Raw genomic sequence first — 21,396 nt, forward strand, 5'->3', positions numbered from 1 at the left:
CCCCTCTAGAACTTACCATGGTCTGAGACATGAGAGAAAAACTTTCGTTGTGAAAAACCACAGAGATTTTTGTAGTTTATCTCTACCAGTGGCTGAAGTTTAATGAATCTATTGTGTAAGGGGGAAAAAATCAGTTGAAATTCCCTAAAAGGGGCTAGATAATGGCAATGTGTTCAAATACTACTCTATTTAAAATTTGTTTTCATCTATTAGTGGGGTGGAGTGCTGGGTGGAGTAAAAGATAACTCGGATCTATAAATAAGCTGATAATTTAATAAGCATTGAGCCTTCTTTAAAAGCTTGTATCTGTGAGCAGCCCAAAAGGTTAAGATGGGAAAAGGCAATGTAAAGTTAGGCAAATAATTTAACAAAAGACACATGACTGTCAATCGGGAAAGTCAGGATTACAACTGATTTTAACAGCTAAATGCTGAAATGCACACCCTCTCATCAGTCAATAAATTTAAACTACACGAAAAACTGAGAAAAGTTTTCTTTAAGATGTAAAATGAATGGGTCATTTTAAAACTACCAATTGTATGTAGTCAGTAATAACGAGTGAAAGTAAATACCAATCTTAGATTGAATATTTGAAACTATTAAAACACAAGTGATAGTGGATCCTTTTGTTTTTCCCCTTTAACTACTAGTGCAGTTGGCCTCTTTATGATGTCACATCTCAACATCACTAATCTGAATTTACAGTGCTTAAGTCCTGGCAAATCATAGGTTGGGGAAATGTCTGTACCGAGATTGTAAGTTTTCTTGTCAAATTTTATGTTTTAAAATAACTGAAATGCTCTAGTTAGCTTTATATTTATTCTCTTTAATATAAAGAGATGTTCATTATATTATTATGATGCCATTGATAAACAAAAGAGTATGTGTTTAGCAAATGTATTCTCAAGGAACACCATAGGTTGTTTTGATCCAAGATTTAACTAATTAACTTCAGTAAAATATAGACATGGCTTTAGATAAGTCTTTTTCAATGTGATTCTTCATTTTTTATCATATTGCATTTTGGAACACAAAAAATGAAATAATTCATGGTTTTCATTCAGGCAACTACCACCTCCTTAGGGGTCATTTGGAAATTTATAGGAGATTTTTTCTTTTTATGTCACAGTGACTGAAAAGTACACTGACTTTAGAGGGCCTGATTCAAGGGTTCTAAACCTTTGCTAAAAAGTGGGCAGCCCAACAGAAAGAAGATCAACTAAATGCTGATTATATCCCCCCATGAGAAATGCTGAGCATGCAAAAGTAGTTTGCAATAAAAAGAAGATAATCCAGAATGGGAGTTTGATGATAGTTGTTGCTTGACACTTAATTCATGTTAAAATGAGGTAGAAGAAAGACAGCTTTCAATTGCGTAAACCTTTTTACTGTGAAGGCATAGAACAAACGCAAAGGCATGGAACTCTGAAATATAAAGCAAAGTGTAACTGGGTATTCTTTGGAGGATAGTGTTAATGAAAAGATAAAATACAAATCTTGAAAATAAACACAAACAAAACAGGCTTCTGGTGACTACTTCATTATAACATAAAGGCCATAAAGGTTTCAATGTATCTGTCATGATTACTTTAGAGGCTGAGTGAATTGTTGACTATTACACAGTAATCGGTGTTCAGGAATATAACAGAATTAACTATGTAATCACTTTAAAATGCTTAAGTACAATGAAATATTGATGTTGTTACTATTATCATGAGCATTGCTTGGCTTTCAAAGAACTCCACAATGGTTAAGAATTTATTTTTGATTTTATGACTATTTCTATATGGTGTTTTCTGGTGTAATCCCCAAACTCTCATGCTATGGTAGAAGGAAAGTGTGGTTACACTCATAATCAAATGGCCTGACTGTTAGCTAATGAAACACACACACACACACACAAAATCCTTAACAGGAGTTCTCATTTTTCCTTGGGTTCGAGTGGCAACTTCTAGTTCACTGAACAGAGAATTTGAAATGCAGAAAATAACTTTCTACTTTGCCTTTCTTCTGAATTCTAACAATGAAAGGACCTTAATTTTAGACTTAACATTTCTGTGCCACGGCAACCAACTTGTAGTTGCTAAAAAAAATTCTCCTCTTTCAGCTCATTTTCTCACCCTCTCCACTTATTCCTCTTTAATACCTTTATTCATTCAAATCTCAAAAGTCCCACTCAAGAGTTTCACCTCTCCGTGCCTTTGCCTCTAACTCAGGGTACTTGACTCAACTTAGTCCTTCCATTTTTAATGTTGAATAATAGTAGGTCTAAAACTTCTGAAGGAAGTGGAAGTTTTCATAAAGATTTGGTATCACATAGGGAGAAACACTTAACTTTTTGAATGCCTGGTGTTAGCTTCCAGATTTCATATCCACTGTACATTTTATCTTTGTCTCCCTTGAATTGCATTAATAAAGCCCATCTTACTATCTTGGCCTAGAAATTCACCTTGATATAGAACAGGGTTTATCAACCTTGGCACTATTGACATTTTAGGCAAGATAACTCTTTATTGGAGATACCTCTTTATTGGAGTTGAGAACTCGGGGTGGGGGATGGTCTTCTTTGTTATAAGATGCTTAGAATATCCCCGGTTTCTACCCACTGGATGCGAGCATCAGCACGCAAGCGCGCAGGCATTCTTGCCTACATACAATTGTGATAATCGAAAATATCTCAGACTTTGAAAAATGTCCTCTGGGGAAAGGGGTTCAAAATAAACCTGGTCTGAGAAACACTGCTCTAGAAAATGTTAGAATATGACAGGCAATTTCATCAAACACACACAGTCATCTCTCGGCAAGACAATAACCATGTGGCAGTTGAACTTTGCTTTTATGTAGAGACTCCTCTAGGAAATACAAAAGTGCCTTAGGTCCCAGTCAGTCCCTGGAAAACATTCTGCCAAGTCCTTTACTACCTCATTTGCCATATATCCAATGCAGAATCCAAAAATCCAAAGTCTGCTGGCAGGATATCTTGGGATACTCACACATACAGATTGTCTGTGGGCATTTCAAATGACACTGGAGGAATTATCACATTATTGAGCCCTTTTCCTTTGAATTTATTATATTTTTTTAAAACATATATAGAGATACAGTTAAAGGCAAGAGTAAATAAAGGTATATTCTGCATTTAGTTTGAAAAATGTCAAACTAAAGATTAAAAATTTTTTTCCAGGGGTTATATAGAAATAGGTTTCTCTCCTAAAAAATAAAGTTCTCTGTTTCCTACTTTGGGATCTTGACTTTTATTTAGGAAAACTGAAACCTAGCTTCCCTTCCTAAGCCATGAACATGCTACATTCCAAAATGCTGACAGTAGGAACCTCATTACTTTAAAAAAGCTCACAGATACTGAGACCGATTTTGAAATGATTGAATGTGGGGACCTGAAGAGAAGGCAGACTTGTGGCTTATGCATTCTATTTCCCTTGGTTAAGATGAAGTATCAGCTATTAGGTTTCCTTATATATATCCAAAGACCTTAATTCAAGATCTAGTTGTATAGACAAAGAATAACCTTTTTGTGACAAAATTGTTGCAGTTTTTCTTCATTTTTAGAGTAAGTAATTAAATTGGACCATCTTCAATTTTAATAGGATGGAAATATATATAGTCATATAAAAATGATTTCAAAATAAAAAAAATAAAAGATACACTAACAGTTGTGTGTGTTTTTTTTTAATTAGAAACTTCAAAAATGGAATCTAAATGCATTGTTCTACAAAATTTCTTGACTGTGCCAAAGAGGCAAGGGAGAGATGCTGTCATCAGCAGAACTACACTTAGAGGAAAGAGTGAGAAAATGCTATCTTACATGAACATAGCCTTTCTCCCGTTGATAGACACCTGGGTTATTTAGTTTTGGTTAGTATGAAGAAAGTAGCTATACACATTTTATCCAAGTCTTTTTATGGGCATCTGTTGGCTAAGCTACTAGTGGAAAGGCTGATTCATACACAGAGCATGTGTAAATTTAATTTTATTTCAAAAATGTCAATGATATTCCAAAGTGATGGTACCATTTCTGCACCCACAACCAATGCTGAATATGTCAGATGCTCTACACCACTGTTGACTGTTGCTGTCATTACTGTTTAATTTTCTCTGTTCTCATTAGTATAAAGGTTATCTTCTTCAATTTCTCTGAGGAAAATTTTAGTTTTCTTATATATGTCTAATATATAATAATAAACTTTTTTCTAAAATATTTTAATAAACTTATTCAAATATAAACATATAAACATAAAATGTTTATATTTTAATAAACTTATTTCTAAATATTTTCATGTTATTGCAAATTATTCTTTCTTAAATTTATATTTTCCCATTTTCCTAGTTATAGAGATATTCTTTATATAATTACCCTTGTATCACGTAATTTTATTACATTCATGTAGGAGCTCTAAATAATTATATTTGTAGATGTCACTGGTAGTCTTTTTACTCAATCAGGTCTTTTGTGGATGAAAACAAGTTTACTTTTTCCTTTCCAATATTGATGTTGTTATTATCTTATGGAACAAAATAGGGTTTAGATTACAATGTTAAAGAGAAGACTGAGCATCTTTGTCCTTTTTCTGATTTACAGAGGACAGTCAATATTCTATAATAAAACTAAATTTAATTTTAATAGTATTACCTGGACACATTTTATCCATTTGAGGAAGAGGTCTTCTTAATTTTCTCAGTTTTGTTACTTTTTTGTTCAAAAATTCTTCTGCATATCTTGAGATGATGAGACAAATTTCCTTATTTTGTTATTTAGAGTGATTGCATTGTTTGATGTATATAGGTTAAACTAACCTTACATTTTAGAGTAAACTTCAGTGGTCATGATGTATTAGTCATTTTATATATTGTTCCATAAAATTAATAAATAAATTGTTAAGGAATTTTTGTATCTGTGTTTATTCAGAATATTGGTTTATAATATTCATTTCTGGCAATGTTTTTGAGAGGTTCCTATGTCAAGGTTATTTATATTTGTCTCAAAAATTAGTTGAAACACTTTTCTTCTATCTCTTATTATTTGAAAAACTTTTGTAGAGTTAGTATTTTTCCTTAAATTTTTGATTTATCAGTAAAACAGTCTGGGCCTGTGCTTTTCTTTCTGGGAAGGATTTGATAATAAATTTGTTCAACAATTACAGGGATATTCACATTTTTTATTATTTCATCAAGTCAATTTTGGTAAATAAATTGAGCTCATCTATTTCATTTAAGTTGCTGAATTTATTAGCATAAAGATCTTAATGATATTCTTCATTATCTTTTAAAATCTATATAATTATAAAACTTGCATCTGTCTTAATAGTGGTAATTTGTGTTTTCTCTTTTCCTTCATCAGACTTTCTAGGACATAAAATTTTAATGGTCTCATAAAAAAGAAACCCAAATTTTGAATTTTTTAATTTACTCTAATTTTGTTTTCTTTAATTGATTTTGACTTATAGTTCTACTAATTTCTACCCTTTAACTGTGATATTTTCCTAATTTTAAGCAGATATTCAAAATACTGTTTTTGATTTTTTTCTAATATAAGAAATTAAAGGTATAAATTCTACTGTATGAACTGTACATAGTATTCCACAATTTTCAATATATTATTGTTTAGGTGCTTCTTTTTGAATAACTGTTCATTGTGATTTCTGTTTGACCACTGGTTATGTCGAAGGAGTTGTTCATTTTTCAAATATTTGTGTTGTTGTTACATTCCACTGAGTTGGCTCAGACTGCAGAAGACCTCTATGAATGAGTGATGTCCATAATGTCCTATCATCAACAGCCCTGCTCAGCTCCTGTTGACTCATTCCTGGCTCTTTTATGGAGTCGGTCCATCATTTCTGGTCTTCTTTTACTGCTGCCTTCTCTTTTTCCCAGCATTACTGTCTTTTCCAAAGAACTCTGCCTTCTCATGATATGCCCAAAGTTGGACAGTTTCAGTTTTGTCATTTTGGCTTCCAGCAATGTTTCAGGTTTAGTTTACTCTAGGACCCACTTGTTCATCTTTCTGGCAGTCCGGGGTTTCCATAGAGCTCTCCATATTTCAAATGAATCAATTTATTTTCCGTTAGCTTTCTTCACTGTTCAACCTCTATGTATTTGCTATATATTTTTTACTGATTTCCAGTTCAATTGCTTGGTGATCAAAGAATATGCCCTACAGATTATACAAGGAAATAATGGGCCATGCCTATGTAATATATTTTTTTTAAATCTCAAATTTAATAAGTTTCATGAACCTGAAATATTTCCTCTTTCAGAGCAATTAGAATAGAGAAGTTCATAACCATAGTTGAATATCAAAATTTCTTCAGCAGTGTATAAATGTACATTGGCTAGATCTAAGCCTAGAAATTCAGATATAGTGGGACAAGTAATTTTAATGTATGTTCTCATATAAGAAAACATCAGACCAGATAATTTATTAGTCAATGCATCAATAAATCCTAAAATTTTTCCTCTTTTTAATTGCCCCCTGCCCCACTTCCACCCCTGATCTTTGGATGTTGCCATTTCCCCTTAAGAACTGGATCTTTGAAGGCGGAGAATCTCCTCCCACAGTCTTGCTCGGGGCGTGCACACAGGGCCTGGTCCATGGCTCCACCTGTGGCACGAATGAAGCAGACATGCTAACCACTACACTATGGAGTCAACCCCAAAATCCTAAATTTTATCTAATTATTTTATTTAAATTCTTAAAAGTGATGAATTTTATAATATACCAGGTTTTGTGCTAGGGGCTACAGTTTTAATGAAGTTATCAAGATACATTATAAAAATGTAATTTATTATTAATATTTATGTAATGTCAAAATAAGAATTGGGTAAGCACGTGTGTTTGCATTTCTGTGTATTTGTATAATAAACCCATGATCAACAGACTATTTCTGTAATATAATGAGAAGGTGTAGAATAATATTTCTCTAAGAAATCTTAATATTTACCTCCATTATAAATACATAAAAATTATATTATAAAACTCCCTTTGTGGGAGCAAACATGTTTATGTAGTACTAAAACAAATAGAAACTTATAAATGGAAAATATTTGCAATATAATTTTCTCAGATTTTCTTAGAGGACAAAAAAGATCAAAATTCAGGTTGATACTGTGGTTCACACATACTTACACACACACACACACACACTCATAGACATACGCATATCCTACCGAATGATCTGGATTTGATTAAGTTCTGAAAATATTTTGAGAATCTAATTTTACTTAAGCACAGTGTTTTCAAAGTGCTACCTTAGTTAAAATCAATCGAAAAGAAATTTGGAGTATGAGGTGGGGAAAATGAATTCAATCATGGTTTTATAATTTTAAAAAAGTCTCTATTTTAGATATGGCAGGTCGATAAGATTTTTTTCTTATGCTCTACTCCCCTTGTTTTAGCTCTGTTGAGTCTGTCCTAAAAAGACACATTTGTTCATCTCTGTTCTTCTAAAACCAAGTAATCTTACATAATAATGGAGATCGGAGAATGCAAAATATTTCTCTAGTTGGTGGTGGCAAGTGCTTATGCATAATACTGATAATTAAACAGAGTGACTTTGTACAAATTAATTAAAACCTTTCTCTCTTATTTTAATAGCCAAAAAGCAAACTTTGGGACATATGATAATTACATTCCAGGTAGGAAAGAGTTCAATATACTTTTTAAAAATCATCTACGATTAATTTTAGAGATAAGAGATTATCCTCTGTTCAAAATTATTGAGCAGTAGCTGTCATGGAATATTATTAAAAATCAACTTTTTATTTTCCAAGGAATTTTTTTCATGGCTCAGTGTACCCCCTCTAAAGATAGTTTTTCTAAATCCAAAAATGATTATGCAAATATATATAGCACCATTAAGGTGAACATATTTACATGTTAGTAATCATTTAATCTGATAATCTTACAGTTGAAAGGTGGTGAAGAAAACTGGTTAAAGAAGTTCTCACCCATGTCAGAAATGTCTTCTACTACATTTCTGATAGATTGTATCTGGCTTATAATTTGCTAAAAAAAGCCATTCTTTGACAAAACCAGTCACCCTGATGTTGAAGGACTTTAATATCAAGTGATTTTCCCTCACTAATTGATTTAAAACATGCCTTTCATTATGTATATTTTCTCAATAATCCTGCTTCAATCTTCAGGAGATTCACAGGCTATTTCCTCTTACATACAGTACATATTCAAATATAGTGAGGATATCTCTCTTACTGGCCCCATCGGTAACCTAAATGTCTTGAACCATGTCTATTATGGTTCCCAGGTAATTTTACTCTCCAGTCACAATTCTGTAGGTATTCTTCATTTGTCAGTTTTCTTTATTAATATGCCATCTATAACAATACACTTCTTCGGTATATAACATTTACTTTTGTAACTTGGAAAATGATTACTAAATAAAGTAATCTAATATATTAGCATTAATAGTCAATCATATATTTACTAAATATTTTCTAACAGGCCCTATACTAATTACTTTGAGGACTACAGAAGTAGTTGCCATATTTTCTGTCCTTCATAGAATTGTATTGTAACCAAAAGAGTAAAAAGCAAAATTCTAGACTGGATTAGATAGATTAAAAGGAAGCAGTAAATTGGTTTCTTTCCATTTATATTACAAACTATAGTAGTTTCACAATCATTACTTTAGTTTTTTGTAAAAGTGGTAAAAATGAAAAAATTTTTATTTTCTCATTTTAATAACAGAGAATTTCAAACATTAACAAATAAATGAAGAAATAATCTGGTTTGTTTATTCATTTACATGAAATGTAATACCTTACTGTCACTTTAATTCTGATGAAATTCTATTTACTTAAGGTGTATATTTAATGTTTTCTTATTTTAGTCAGTGAATTAAGCAAAAAATCATGGAATCAGCAACACTTTGCCCTGGTATTTCCCAAACCACAGCGTCCAGGTACAAAAAAAAGATCACTACCTTCCCAACTACGAGATAATACAGTTCCTGTGAGTATTAAAAAGATCATATAATTTTATTAGGAATAAACTTGTGAAGTCATGTGTAAGGTCAGAACTGACCAATGAGATTTCTGTGATGATGGAACTATTTTAATATTTGCATCCCAATGTGGCTATTGAACCCTTGAAATGAGGCTCCTGTAACTGAGGAATTGAATTTTACATTTTCAATTCAATTTAATTCACATGAGGCTTTTAAATGCCATGTTACCACAGTTAAAGGTAATTCAAATTATACTACCTGGAGGAAGTAGATATCTTTTATTTGTGTTTCACTGTATAAAAATTGTTCCCTTATTTCCTATTAACAATTTGTTCAGTATCCTCACATTATAGAAAATACGTATCCAAAAGCACAGAAATCAAGAGATCCTAATGCCACAGTTAGTATAAACATTCAAAAAATTTTTACCAGCTAGAGAAACCCCTTCATTAAAATTGAGGAGTTACATTATACTCCAATCAGGTTTCAATGCTTCCTCATCTCCTGTAATATAAATTCAAGATTTTGAATACAGGAAGATACAATATTTCCCAATATTTCTGAAGTCATCATGGGATATGAAAACGTTCAAAGAAATGTTTCCACCAGATGAATGTATTATTAAGTCTTGTTTATTTTAAGGAATATATCCAATCTGTAGTCATCCAGGGTCATTTGTTTTATATTTTAATTTTCTTACTTTATTCAATTTATTTTTCTATTTTTTAACATTCCTTCCAAAATTTGCTATTTTTGCAGTTAAGCTTTTGTAAATATTAGGTAATGTGTTAAAAACAAAATGTTCTGTTCTGCACAAATTAATATGCACTGAATGTTACAGCTTTTATTACTAAAGTTTCCTATATGATGATAACAATTTATATCTTGCCAAACAGGAGGAATTCCAGGCTTTTACTTTTAACCACAGTTAGCACTGTAAATTCTAGAGACAAAATGAAGAGCAGGATCAAACTGAACACAAAACTATTAGATATTAGAAAATATTAATTTCTAAGACAGCCAGAAATAGAAGCTGGGTACGATATTCCAAGCATCTCAAAAACAGAGTCAAAGAAAAAACAAACACTCTTCTGATTGTGAAGAGAGTTTCTGATATGTCATTAGTAAGTGAAGGCCTGTATGAATTTTAACATAAAATCATGAGGGAATTATAAAGATATCCTAAATTGAAATTCGATCCAAAATGAGACGAGGTTATCTATTAGTTCAAAAAAGAATAAAAATAAAAAAGCAGAGTAAGCTATAAAATCTACAATTTATACACTATTTATTAAAATCTAGAATCTTTTCATGATATTGTATTTGGTATCTGGTAATAAAGCTGTGTAATTCACACAAGTTATTCATCATTATTCTAACAAATATTTCAGAAATGTGATGAAGACAAATTAAAGGGAGGTTCTAAACGACCTTTATGGATGCACCATTCTTTAATGAGAATTTCCGAAAGACCTTCTGCTTATTTAGCTGCCAGGAGACAGTCTCCACATAAAACAACTTCTCGCCACAAGGGGGATGTTGAAGTAGCAAGTGTAAAGAAACCTTTATCCCCAGCTATTGACAAGACAGATAAAAAAGACAAAAAAACAGACAAGAAAGACAGATTAGATTCAGAAACTGCATCCGAAGTTTCACCGGAATCAAAAACATCTAAAGATTCACAGAAAGACAAGGATTCCAAAACATTAACTATAGATGAAAAAGACATTGCAAAACCAGATGCTAAAGGAGACAAAAAGAAGGCCAAGGAGTCAACTATAGAATCAGAACCTGAAAAAGGAGACACAAAGAAAGATTCCAAAAAAGATAAGAAAGTTTTAAAGAAGGGCAAGGAGTCAGCTACAGAATCTGAAGATGAAATAAAGGACACAAAGAAAGATTCCAAAAAAGATAAAGATACAAAGAAGAGAAAGGAGTCAGCTACAGAAACTGAAGATGAAATAAAGGACACAAAGAAAGATTCCAAAAAAGATAAAGATACAAAGAAGAACAAGGAGTCAGCCACAGAATCTGAAGATGAAAAAAAAGGTGCAAAGAAGGACAAGGATAAGGATAAGAAAAAAGATAAAAAGAAATCTAATGAAAAAAGTGATGAATCAAAGGGCAAGAAAGATTCCAAAAAGGATGCCAAGAAAGAAACTGACACAGAATCTGCTGATGCAAAGAAGGATACAAAGAAGGATTCAAAGAAAGATTCAAAGAAGGATGCAAAGAAAGATTCAAAGAAAGAATCAAAGAAGGATGACAAAAAGGATGCAAAGAAGGATGCAAAGAAGGGCAAGTAGGCCTTGGATAATAATGCAAGAGCATATCTGATGAAACAATTATAGTAGTTCAAAAGTATGTCTACATGAGTAAAACAGTGATTCAAAGAATCAAATACATTTAAAAATGGGGCAAACAACAATACAAGGAAAGACTCAGAAAAACTTCAAAAACATAAGATATGTTAAGAAAATTAACAGATGAATCATGGAAAGACTTGAAGAATACTTACACTAACTCTGGGAATATGAAAGATTAAATCAAAGGTCTGTAGAAAGATTCAAAGAATATATAAGTAAGGATGTAGAAGTTGATGCTGAATCTGTGAATATAGAAAAGAAAAATAATCGATGCAGGCTTTGAAACGATTCAAGAAGGTAGATGTTGAATCCATAGATTCAAACAATCTGAAGCTGTATCTACAGATTTAAATGAAGAACCACAGGGGTCATGAGAGGAAGTCAAGAGATGAGCCAAATAAATTTCAGAAAGCTTACTTTCAAATTAATACAAATACAAATTAAAGGTAGCATTCCTTAAAAAAAGAAAAAGAAAAAATATTGTTACTTCCTTATGAAACTACATCACCATCTCTGAAGTGTAAATAGCCATGACCAGACTGATGGATGTTGAATGTTCCACTTTCAAGCACATTTGGTAAGTTAGTTTTGTTTCATTTTAAGCAAAATTGAATTAAACAATTGGACCTATTTAAAGGTTTGAACTGACATTGTTCTCATAAAATCTCTGTAATATGCTGATTAGGTTTTTATTAGAATTTTATTAGGTTTGGACTTTCTTGTTATGAGAAATATTTAAAGCATTTGATGAGAATACCACCTAAATGAAGTTTTTAAATGTGTCAAAGAAAAGGCTAAGGGAAGTAGAATTATTTTTCATGACAGAGAAGAGACTAGCTTATGGTATATGATAATCAAAACTCTTATTAAGAGTTTTTTTTCTTTTAAATAGAATTTAGTGGTCAACTTTTCTCCATTTAATGGAGGATGGAAATCAAAATTGTCCAAATTACCAACATGAGTAAATTTAAATGAGAGATTTCTGATAAAAAGCTGAATACATGCAGAAATCCAAATTAAGCAGAATTTAGTCTAACAGAGTGAAAATATCTACATGATATTACTTAGATGTAAAAACAATTAACTTTATATCTTCATACTATATTAAACTCTCTTGTGACCCATAAGGATATTAATGTGAAGAAAAATAAAAAGCAATAAAAAGCAAAATGCAAACCATTGGACTTTCCAATTAGTGGCAATAAAATATCTTCTGATTTAAAATGTTCTCTCTCAAATAAATTAAACAGTGTTAAAGAATTTACCAAGGTGATTTTTCTTCCCCCTTATCTTTCCCAATATAAATGTGGATAGCAGAGAAAGCTTGACATAAAAGAAAGGGACTCCTATTCTACATGCTCTGAAGAGCTTTCTATGAACGGTGCAGTATAATCGATTTGTCTGTTCTTTTCTTTAAACATTAGCCTCTGTCTCCAAACATCTACTACGCAAAGATGAATGGTTATCATAACTCATGGTTTTCCAGAAGGCCCTATCTTGCTGATCTGGATAAGCTGTTGTGACAAAGAAAGTCAAATCCTGCCCACCGCTCTCTCCCACTTTCAGGAAAGTCCTCATTCTCCATCTGCTTATAATAAAATTCTATGTTCAAATTTTCAAAATTTTCTAAAAGTGGTAGCATCTCTCTGAGGATTTAGGGAATCATTTTAAATCTCCTTTTCTTCTTAAAAAAAAAAAAACAAGCCCTTAATATTATCCTCTAATACGGTATTCAAAAGTCATGTTATACATTAAAATTTAATGCATAGTGAAAGAACAATTGAGCTTGTCTTTACCATTCTACTGAAATGCACCAAAGTCACCAAGAACTTCCACATAGCCAGTTCCAACAGCAGTGTCTTTTTATCCAGCCCCTCTTCTCTTTTCTCCATATATTTCTCTAAGTTAGTCTATCTAGTCCCATGGCTTTACATACCATTCTTATGCTGTTGAATCCTACATTTCAAAACCAGCACTGACTTATCCACTCACCTCTAAATGAATATACCCAAATATCAAAGCATCTACTTGACTGTCTTCCAAGCAGCTCGAAATTAATATATTCCTACGAGAAGATACTTCTCCACACAAAAATGGTTTTCTCCAAGTTTTTACCAGCTCAGTAAATGAAATGAACATCTAACCTGTGACTTAATCCATAATTGGTGGGTCATTACTCATTTTTCCTCACTCTTGCCTGACTACTTCTAAAACATTTCAATTGTTCTAATTCACTCCACTTTTACCACCTCTACAGTACTATAAGTCCAATCAAGTATTTTATCTCACTCAGAAACCCCGAAAGCACCCAAAATGCAGGTGAATCCCCTACTTCACCTTTCACCTGCACCCTACAACCCTTTCTCCACACAGAAATCATGATGTTCCTCCAATGCTCTAAACTTCCAGTACGTTCATGTCACATTTAGCATGAAAGTTTCTTTTGTTTTAGCTTATAAAGCCTATAATTATCTGGCTGCTGAATACTTCTCTGTGCTCGTGTGGTATCAAAATTGTATACCATATTTATGTAAGACTGGATTTCATTTTATATTTAATGATACAGATCACTTGGTTGCAAAGCTTCACACGTCTTCCTTCTGCTTATAACAAAATTCTCCCAGAACTTCACATTGCTGATTCCTTCAAATTATTCTCAGCTCAATTCAATTTTTTTTCTTTTTGGACATTTTAAAATATGTTTTATTTTTAGAGTGGTTTTAGGTTCACAGAAAAATTGATCAGAAAGTAGAGAGATTTCCCATATACTACATACACCCACAAATGCATACCTTTCCCCATTATCAATATCCCCCACCAGAGTAGTACATTTGTTACAACTGCTGAATGTACACTGAGATTTCATTTTCATTCAAAGCCCATAGTTTATATTAGTGCTAACTCTGGTGGTATACATTTTATGGGTTTTTTTAAAAAGCATGATGACATGGATCTACTATTATATATCGTACAGAATAGTTTTACTACCCTAAAAATCCTCTGTGCTCTGCTTATTCATTCCACTCTTTCCCCTCACATCTGACAACCAATGATTTTTTCACTGTCTCCATAGTTTCTTCTTTTTAAGAATGCCATATAGTTGAAATCATATACTACATAGCCTTTTCAGACTGGTGTCTTTCATTTAGTAATATGCATTTAAGATTCTATCATGTCTTTTCATGGCTTGTAAGCTTATTTCTTTTTTAGTGTTGAATAATATTCCATTGTTCAGATGTACCACAGTTTATCCATTCATCTACTGAAAGTAATTTTGGTTGACTCTAAATTTTGGAAATTATGAATAAAGCTCTATAAATATCCAAGTGCAGGTTTTTGCAGGGTTGTAAGTTTTTAACTCCTTTGGATAAATGCCATAGAGTGCAATAGCTGGATTGTACGATAAGAATATGTTTAGTTTCATAACACTATTGTATTGTATACTTAAAATTTTGCTAAGAGGGTAGATCTTATGTTAAGATTTCTTATCACACAATAAATTATAGTATATAAAGAGGTGTGAGGAAACTTTTGGAGGTTACGAGTCTTTTTATGGCATAGATTGGACAGATTGGTTTCACAGGAGTATACTTATCCACAAACTCATCAAGTCGTCATTTGTATGTATTAAATATGAGCAACTTTTGTATGTCAAAAATATACACATGTACACACATGTATATACATATGTACATACTTACACATCATACAAAAGAAACTCCCAAACTAACTGTATTTTGTAGTGGCTATATCATTTTGCATTCGCACCAGCAATAACTGAGAATTCCTTTGCTCTTCACCCTCCCCAGCATTTGGTTGCCAGTGTTTTGTATATCAGCCATTCTAATAGGAGTGTAGTGGGATCTCATTGTTGTGTGATGTGCATTTCCCTGATAACATAAAATATGGAAAATTTTTCATGTGCTTATTTGCTGTGAATCTTCTTTGCTGAGGTGTCTTAATGTCTTTGGCTCATTTTTTTAATCAAATTGTTTGTTTACTTAGCCTTGAGTTTCAAGAGGTTCTTTGTATATTTTGGATAACAGTCCTTTATCAAATATATCTTTTGCAAACACTTTCTCTCAGTCTCGGGCTTCTCTTTTAATTCTCTAGACCATGTTTTCACAGAGCAATTTTTAAAAATTTTAATGAAGTCGAGTTTATCAATTCTTTCTTTCATGGATCGTGCCTTTGGTGTTGTATCTACAAAGTCATCACTAAACCCAAGGTCGTCAAGATTTGCTCATATGCTGTCTTCTAGGAGTTTTATAGTTTTGCATTTTACATTTAGGTCTGTGACCCATTTTGATCCAAAGTTCCCTGCCTATTCTATCACTGTTCACTTCCCTATTACTCAGCTATTTCTATTCTCTAACATTCTTCTAGGTAACATACAAAACCACCTGTCTGCCTGTCTGTCGGTATCTGTCTAATCTAGCCTCTAATCTAATTTATCTCCACCTATCTACCTACCTAATATAAATAATTTATTCCTTATTGCCTGTCTCTCCAACAAGAATACAAAGTTCTACCAGGGGAAAAAAAAAACTTATGTGACATATTTACTGCTGTATCTTCAGTGTACAGCACTATTTCAAAATGGCTGTAGTATACACTCATTAACCATAAGTCAGGTAAATGGATAAATACAATTTAGAGTACTCAGTGGAAATATTGACTTACTTGATATGAGTCTCTCCAAAATCCCAAACTAAAACATGCCAGTCTTAGCAAAGTCAAAGTAAAATAATTACTAGTGTCCTTTCAAAGGGGGAAAATTCAAAAGAAGGTAATTTTGAGAGTTAGTGGCCATTTGGAAAACATAGATCTAAAGAAGATACGACCTTCTCGTATTTTACTGTGATGATATGTAATAAATTATGAACTATGTACTGATTCTAAGATTGTGTCTATATATGCTGGCAGAACTTTCTTTTTGTCTCTGACCAATCATGTCTATTTTTACTTAATTAATTTTATTATTGTAGAGAAATATTATACAAGTATTTTAATTAAATTATTACATAGAATATAAAATTTTTGTTGAATCATTGTACAGAATCATAAACCTATTCTATAAAATTATATAGGTTATTATGATTATAAAAGTATTACTGCATAAATATTATTATATTATTTATTATAGGTATTTTTTTATTATTGCAGAAAATGATGACTACTGAACATTGCAAGATTCCTAATCATGGAACAAGAATTTATTTATGTTCTTTATTAAGGTGAGAACATGGATTTCTACATGTTACTTTGCTCTGTTTTCTTTAGATAACTTGGAGCTTTCTCAGATTTTATAACTTGATAATTAGTATTTTTATATTACTGATGCTTGTAATAGCATTTGAAAAATATAGAAATACACAAAGAGCCAATTTTCTCCTTTTCTCCACTCCCACCTGCATTGACGATTCATTTATCTTTTTAAAAAGAACTTTCCAATTATTTGCCAATTTATTTGATGCATTGTCATATTATTGAATTGTAAAATGTTCTTTATTGAAGAGATTAGATTTGCCTTTTTTGATAGGTGAGGAAAGAAGAGAGGGCAAATTATTCACTGACCATAAGGATAAATATTTTTCTTTCTCTGATGTCAAATACCCTCAACTATAGAATGTGGTATTGAACCGGACGATGTAAAATTGAAGCTGGTGGGCCTACAGAGTAAGAAGGGTAAAGAATATAAAAATAAAAATGGGCATCCTCTTCAACTTCACCCCCGTAAGATCATCTCAATATTTTTTTTTCTTTTTCTGCCCAGAAACAAAAGTTATTCTTCTAACATTTGAAAGTTGATAAAACTCAGAGTACTACCCATAAGACTAATTCTTCAATTGCTATTGAACACACAAGGATTATAGCCCAATCTCATTTGACAAGGTTTCTCTCAAGGTAACTATACTGAATTTCAAATGCTTAGCTCAACTTGGAAGTTGTTACCTAGCATCATACCCTTTTGATTTACAGACTGGCAAAGTAAGTAATTTAAAAAAAAAATTCCCACAACGTAGAGCAATGAAGGATTTTAACCCCTCCAAAATACAGGGAAAGAAGTACAGGTGCAGTTTTTTGAATCTGTACGTGTAGCTCTGATTTCTGACCTAAGGTACTCAATAAATCTATAAGGACCACTAGGATCACCTAAAAATGATTTCCTCATCAGTTAAGACTCGGACCTATCGCAGAGGATCTTGGCTTTTTTCCAAAGCTGTATTTTATAACCCAAATGTAGGTTATGAGTTTTGACTTAGAAATATATGAAAATGATTAAAGAAAAAAATTAAAATTACATCTCATATGAAATATAGGTTTTTGGTCATTAAAATAAAAATTTCATAATAAAACAATATAAAATCCTCCAATAAATGAGAATTAATACCAATCTCTCTAAGAAGTATCCAATTTTCTAACTTTTAGTTATTTGCTAACTTATTCCTCATGGTAACAAGTGGCCGCAGATATGATTAGTTATTTAACTTAGATTGTTTCTCTAATATTTCTTTGCCTGGTCCCCTTAGTACCAAGGCCAAAAGAGAAGGTGAACCAGGATGGGGGATTAACTCAAAGGTAAAAATTCATCCATGTACAGGACAGCCTCCTACTCAATAATCCTGCCATATGTTTCAATTCTCAATTTAGGCTTTTCATCACACGATGTGTATGTGTAACATATTTTTCTGGTTTTACTAGTTAGTTTTCCCTTGAGTAAAACTTAAAAATGAAATACAGATGTTAAAGAATTGTTAATTGTGTAGGCTTGTTGATCGATGAACATATGATTAAATTACTGCTGCACTGCTGGTTAAAGATATTCAGAGCTGACTAAAATCACTTTTTTAAATGTCATAAAACAAAAACAAGTGTCCCGAAAGAAATGTGTGAGATCTCTGGACTACTTATGTGGAAAATTAAAGTGGTACAATAAATTATTTAGTCATTACTGATGTTATAACATTGTATGAACAATCCGCTATATGACTCATCATCTGTAATGGTATGGATATTATAAGGTGTTTTAGGTTTCAGTTTTGTTACTCTTCTCTATTGTGTATGTGTGTTTATCTCTCTGTGTTTGTGTACTATTGTCGATATCAAATAGAATAGAAGAAAAAAATGTTAGAGTATCATGTGAGATGCAATAACTGATTTAAACACTTAGAAAGAATTCTGATTTTGTGACAGTACAAATCTCACATTATGCTCAATATAAAATATACATTGATTTTCTGAAATTATATGAACTTTAGGTATTACCAATTTTCTTTAATTCCAATAAAACCACTATCATCAATAATTCCAATACGAAAATAAGATTATCTAGTAACTATGTTTTGCACTAAAAACAATAGTTTCCACTTACGTTTTCATAGAAATGAAAAGAAGTGCCACTTCTCTATTTTATAGATTTGATTAGATAAAGTTTCTCCTGACTTTTAGGATGCTGTTCCCATGGAAAAATCTACTTATTACCTATATTACAATCTACACTATAGCATGAAGTAGACATATGAAGATTAACATGACTCTTCCATGCAATTCACCATTTCCTTTGAATTCCTGATGTTCATGAGATGCTTATTTCTAAGGGTCATACTTTATATTTCTGTGTCCTCAATGATATCCACATGAGGATACATATTAACTCCTTAAGAAACATTGCTTTAAAATAATGAATAGAACTCATAGATGCTGGGGGCACTTTAGCGGGCAGGCAGCCAGACCCTTCCCCTGCTCTTGAACTGAAGAACGTTCTTTCAGTAGCAAGCAGCTGGTCTCAGCTTTCATACCACCATAGGCAATTTTGGGGTGGGAAGCCAGTGCCAGCCTGCACAATCTTTCTTAAACACCTCCCAGGGGTCTGTGGTCCCTAGGCAGGCGATGGTTGAGCTAAGTGTGCTCTGAGCCTTATGCTGAGTGGCCCCAGCTTCAGCACCACTACCAACTCAATATGCAGGAACCTGGCTCCTACCATGTAGTCCTGAACCAGTGACGGAGAGGTGATGACCTTGGACTACACGGGAGCCCTTCTCAAGAGGCCTCAGAACCAACATACCTGGAGGCCAGCTTTAGATCAAAACACAGCACCACCAGGTAAGCTCCACAAAGCAGTACACCCAACAGGTGGTCTTGTAGGCACCAGAGTCCACTGGTGTGAATCCCACATCATGGAGTCAGCCCTAACACAGCAGTGCATATGCTGTGTGCATGGCCATTCCTCACAACCAGTCAGATTCACGCCAATCTTTATTATTTCTTCCTTCTGCTAACTTAGGTCTTAGTTTGTCCTTCTTTTTCTAGTTCCCTAGGTATAAAGTTACATGGTTTATTTAAGATCTTCTTTATAATGTAGGTCTTTACTATTACAAACTTTCCTCTTAGTACTGCTTTTGCTTCATTCCATGTTTTGGTATGTTGTGGTTTTGTTTCCATTTATCTTGGGATATTTCCTAATGTCCCTTTTGACTTCCTTGACCCAGTGGTTGTTCAGAACTGTGTTGTTGAATTTCCACATGTCTGTGAAAAACTCATGCACATATCAGTCAACCAGTCTTTGACAGATGTATCAAAGATACGCAATGAAGAAAGGATACTTTCTCCAATAGTGTTTAAAAACTGGATATCCACATGTAAAAAGATAAAATTAAACATCTATTTTATATCACACACCAAAATTAGTTCAAAGACCTGAAAATATAAAACTCCTAAGTGAAAACATAGGGAAAAAGTACATGATATTGCTCTTGGCAATCATTTATTGGATGTGAAATTACAACACAGCATAAGCAAAAAATAGTCACAAGGACAACATCAAACTTAGAAACTTCTACATGGCAAAGGAAACAATCAACAGAGTAAAAGGGTGACCTCTGGAATGGAAGAAAATACTTACAAATGATATATCTTTTAAGAGAGTAATCTTAAAATTATAAATATTAAAGGAGTAATATGGCAAATTATTAATATTAAAAATAAGGAACTCCTACAACTCAACAATGAAAAATCAAATAAATGATATAAGAAATAGTCCATGGCTTGAAAACATTTCTCCAAAGAAGTTACAGAATGACCAATAGACATATGAAAATATCTGACATCTCTAATCACCAGGAAAATGTAAATCAAAACCACAAGAAGCTATAATTTCACACCTGTTAGAATAGATATATTTAGAAAAACAAAAAAGATAACAAGTACTGATGAGACTGTGGAGAAACTGAAACTCTTGTACACTTTATTTTGAATGTAAATGGTACCACCACTATGGAGAACAGTATAGAGCTGAATTTGAATCACATCCAACACTAGCATTTACACCATGGCTTTGTAGCTTAACTGTTCTGAGATTTGGGGAAATTGTTCTTTAATAACCACAGTCTGTTTCTTCATAGCCTCATTTCTTTATCTGAAATATGTATAGTTATGTTAAAATTACATCATATATGTAAAGCTCCTATTATAGAATTTCTTAAGGAAGTAATTTTCAATAAATAATTGCTTGTCCCTATTAGTCTCAATAGAATCTCAACTGTTCTCACTCCCCACAGCCTTCGGTATGTCTCCTCAGTAAATACCACATTCTGCTTAGTACTTTATGTGGGTTGTATTTGCAGAAATATGCAGCACTAAACAAAAATATGAAAACTGAAAATATGTATTTCAAACTAGCTCAACCACTGTGTAATCATGAAGGAGGGACACAATGGAGAATATAAAACACCGAAAACAGAATGGAAGACTATCTCGCACCCAGATAGTACTGACTCTAAAAAGCGTTAGAGAAAATGATTTATGCTTGGAAAAACAGATAAAGATTCAGTTATTTATCTATCTGTGGTATCATTAAAGCATTAACTCTACCTAACACTCTGTCTAACAATTTTCCTGGAATATCTTATACACCACCTCCCCCCTTATCTTCATATATCATTAAGAAGCACTTCCGTGAATCCTTTTATTGTTATTTTTAATCAATCACTTTGCATTGTCTTAAATTCTGTTAAGAATTAAATAGAATATGACAGAATTGTTATCTA

General features: G+C 32.4%; 1 protein-coding gene across 1 annotated transcript; it reads left to right on the forward strand.

The window, feature by feature from the left end:
• The first annotated feature begins 738 nt into the window (after positions 1–738).
• Positions 739–11,287, forward strand: LOC120599534 (cylicin-2-like). Its single transcript, XM_039858634.1, has 4 exons — positions 739–755; positions 7,610–7,650; positions 8,865–8,986; positions 10,373–11,287. Exons 1-4 carry the CDS (start codon positions 739–741, stop codon positions 11,285–11,287), a joined length of 1,095 nt encoding a protein of 364 aa, XP_039714568.1.
• The last annotated feature ends 10,109 nt before the right edge of the window (positions 11,288–21,396 follow it).

The sequence above is a fragment of the Pteropus medius genome, unplaced genomic scaffold, assembly GCF_902729225.1.
Source record: "Pteropus medius unplaced genomic scaffold, Ma_sr-lr_union100, whole genome shotgun sequence".
In the NCBI taxonomy this organism is placed as follows: domain Eukaryota; kingdom Metazoa; phylum Chordata; class Mammalia; order Chiroptera; family Pteropodidae; genus Pteropus; species Pteropus medius.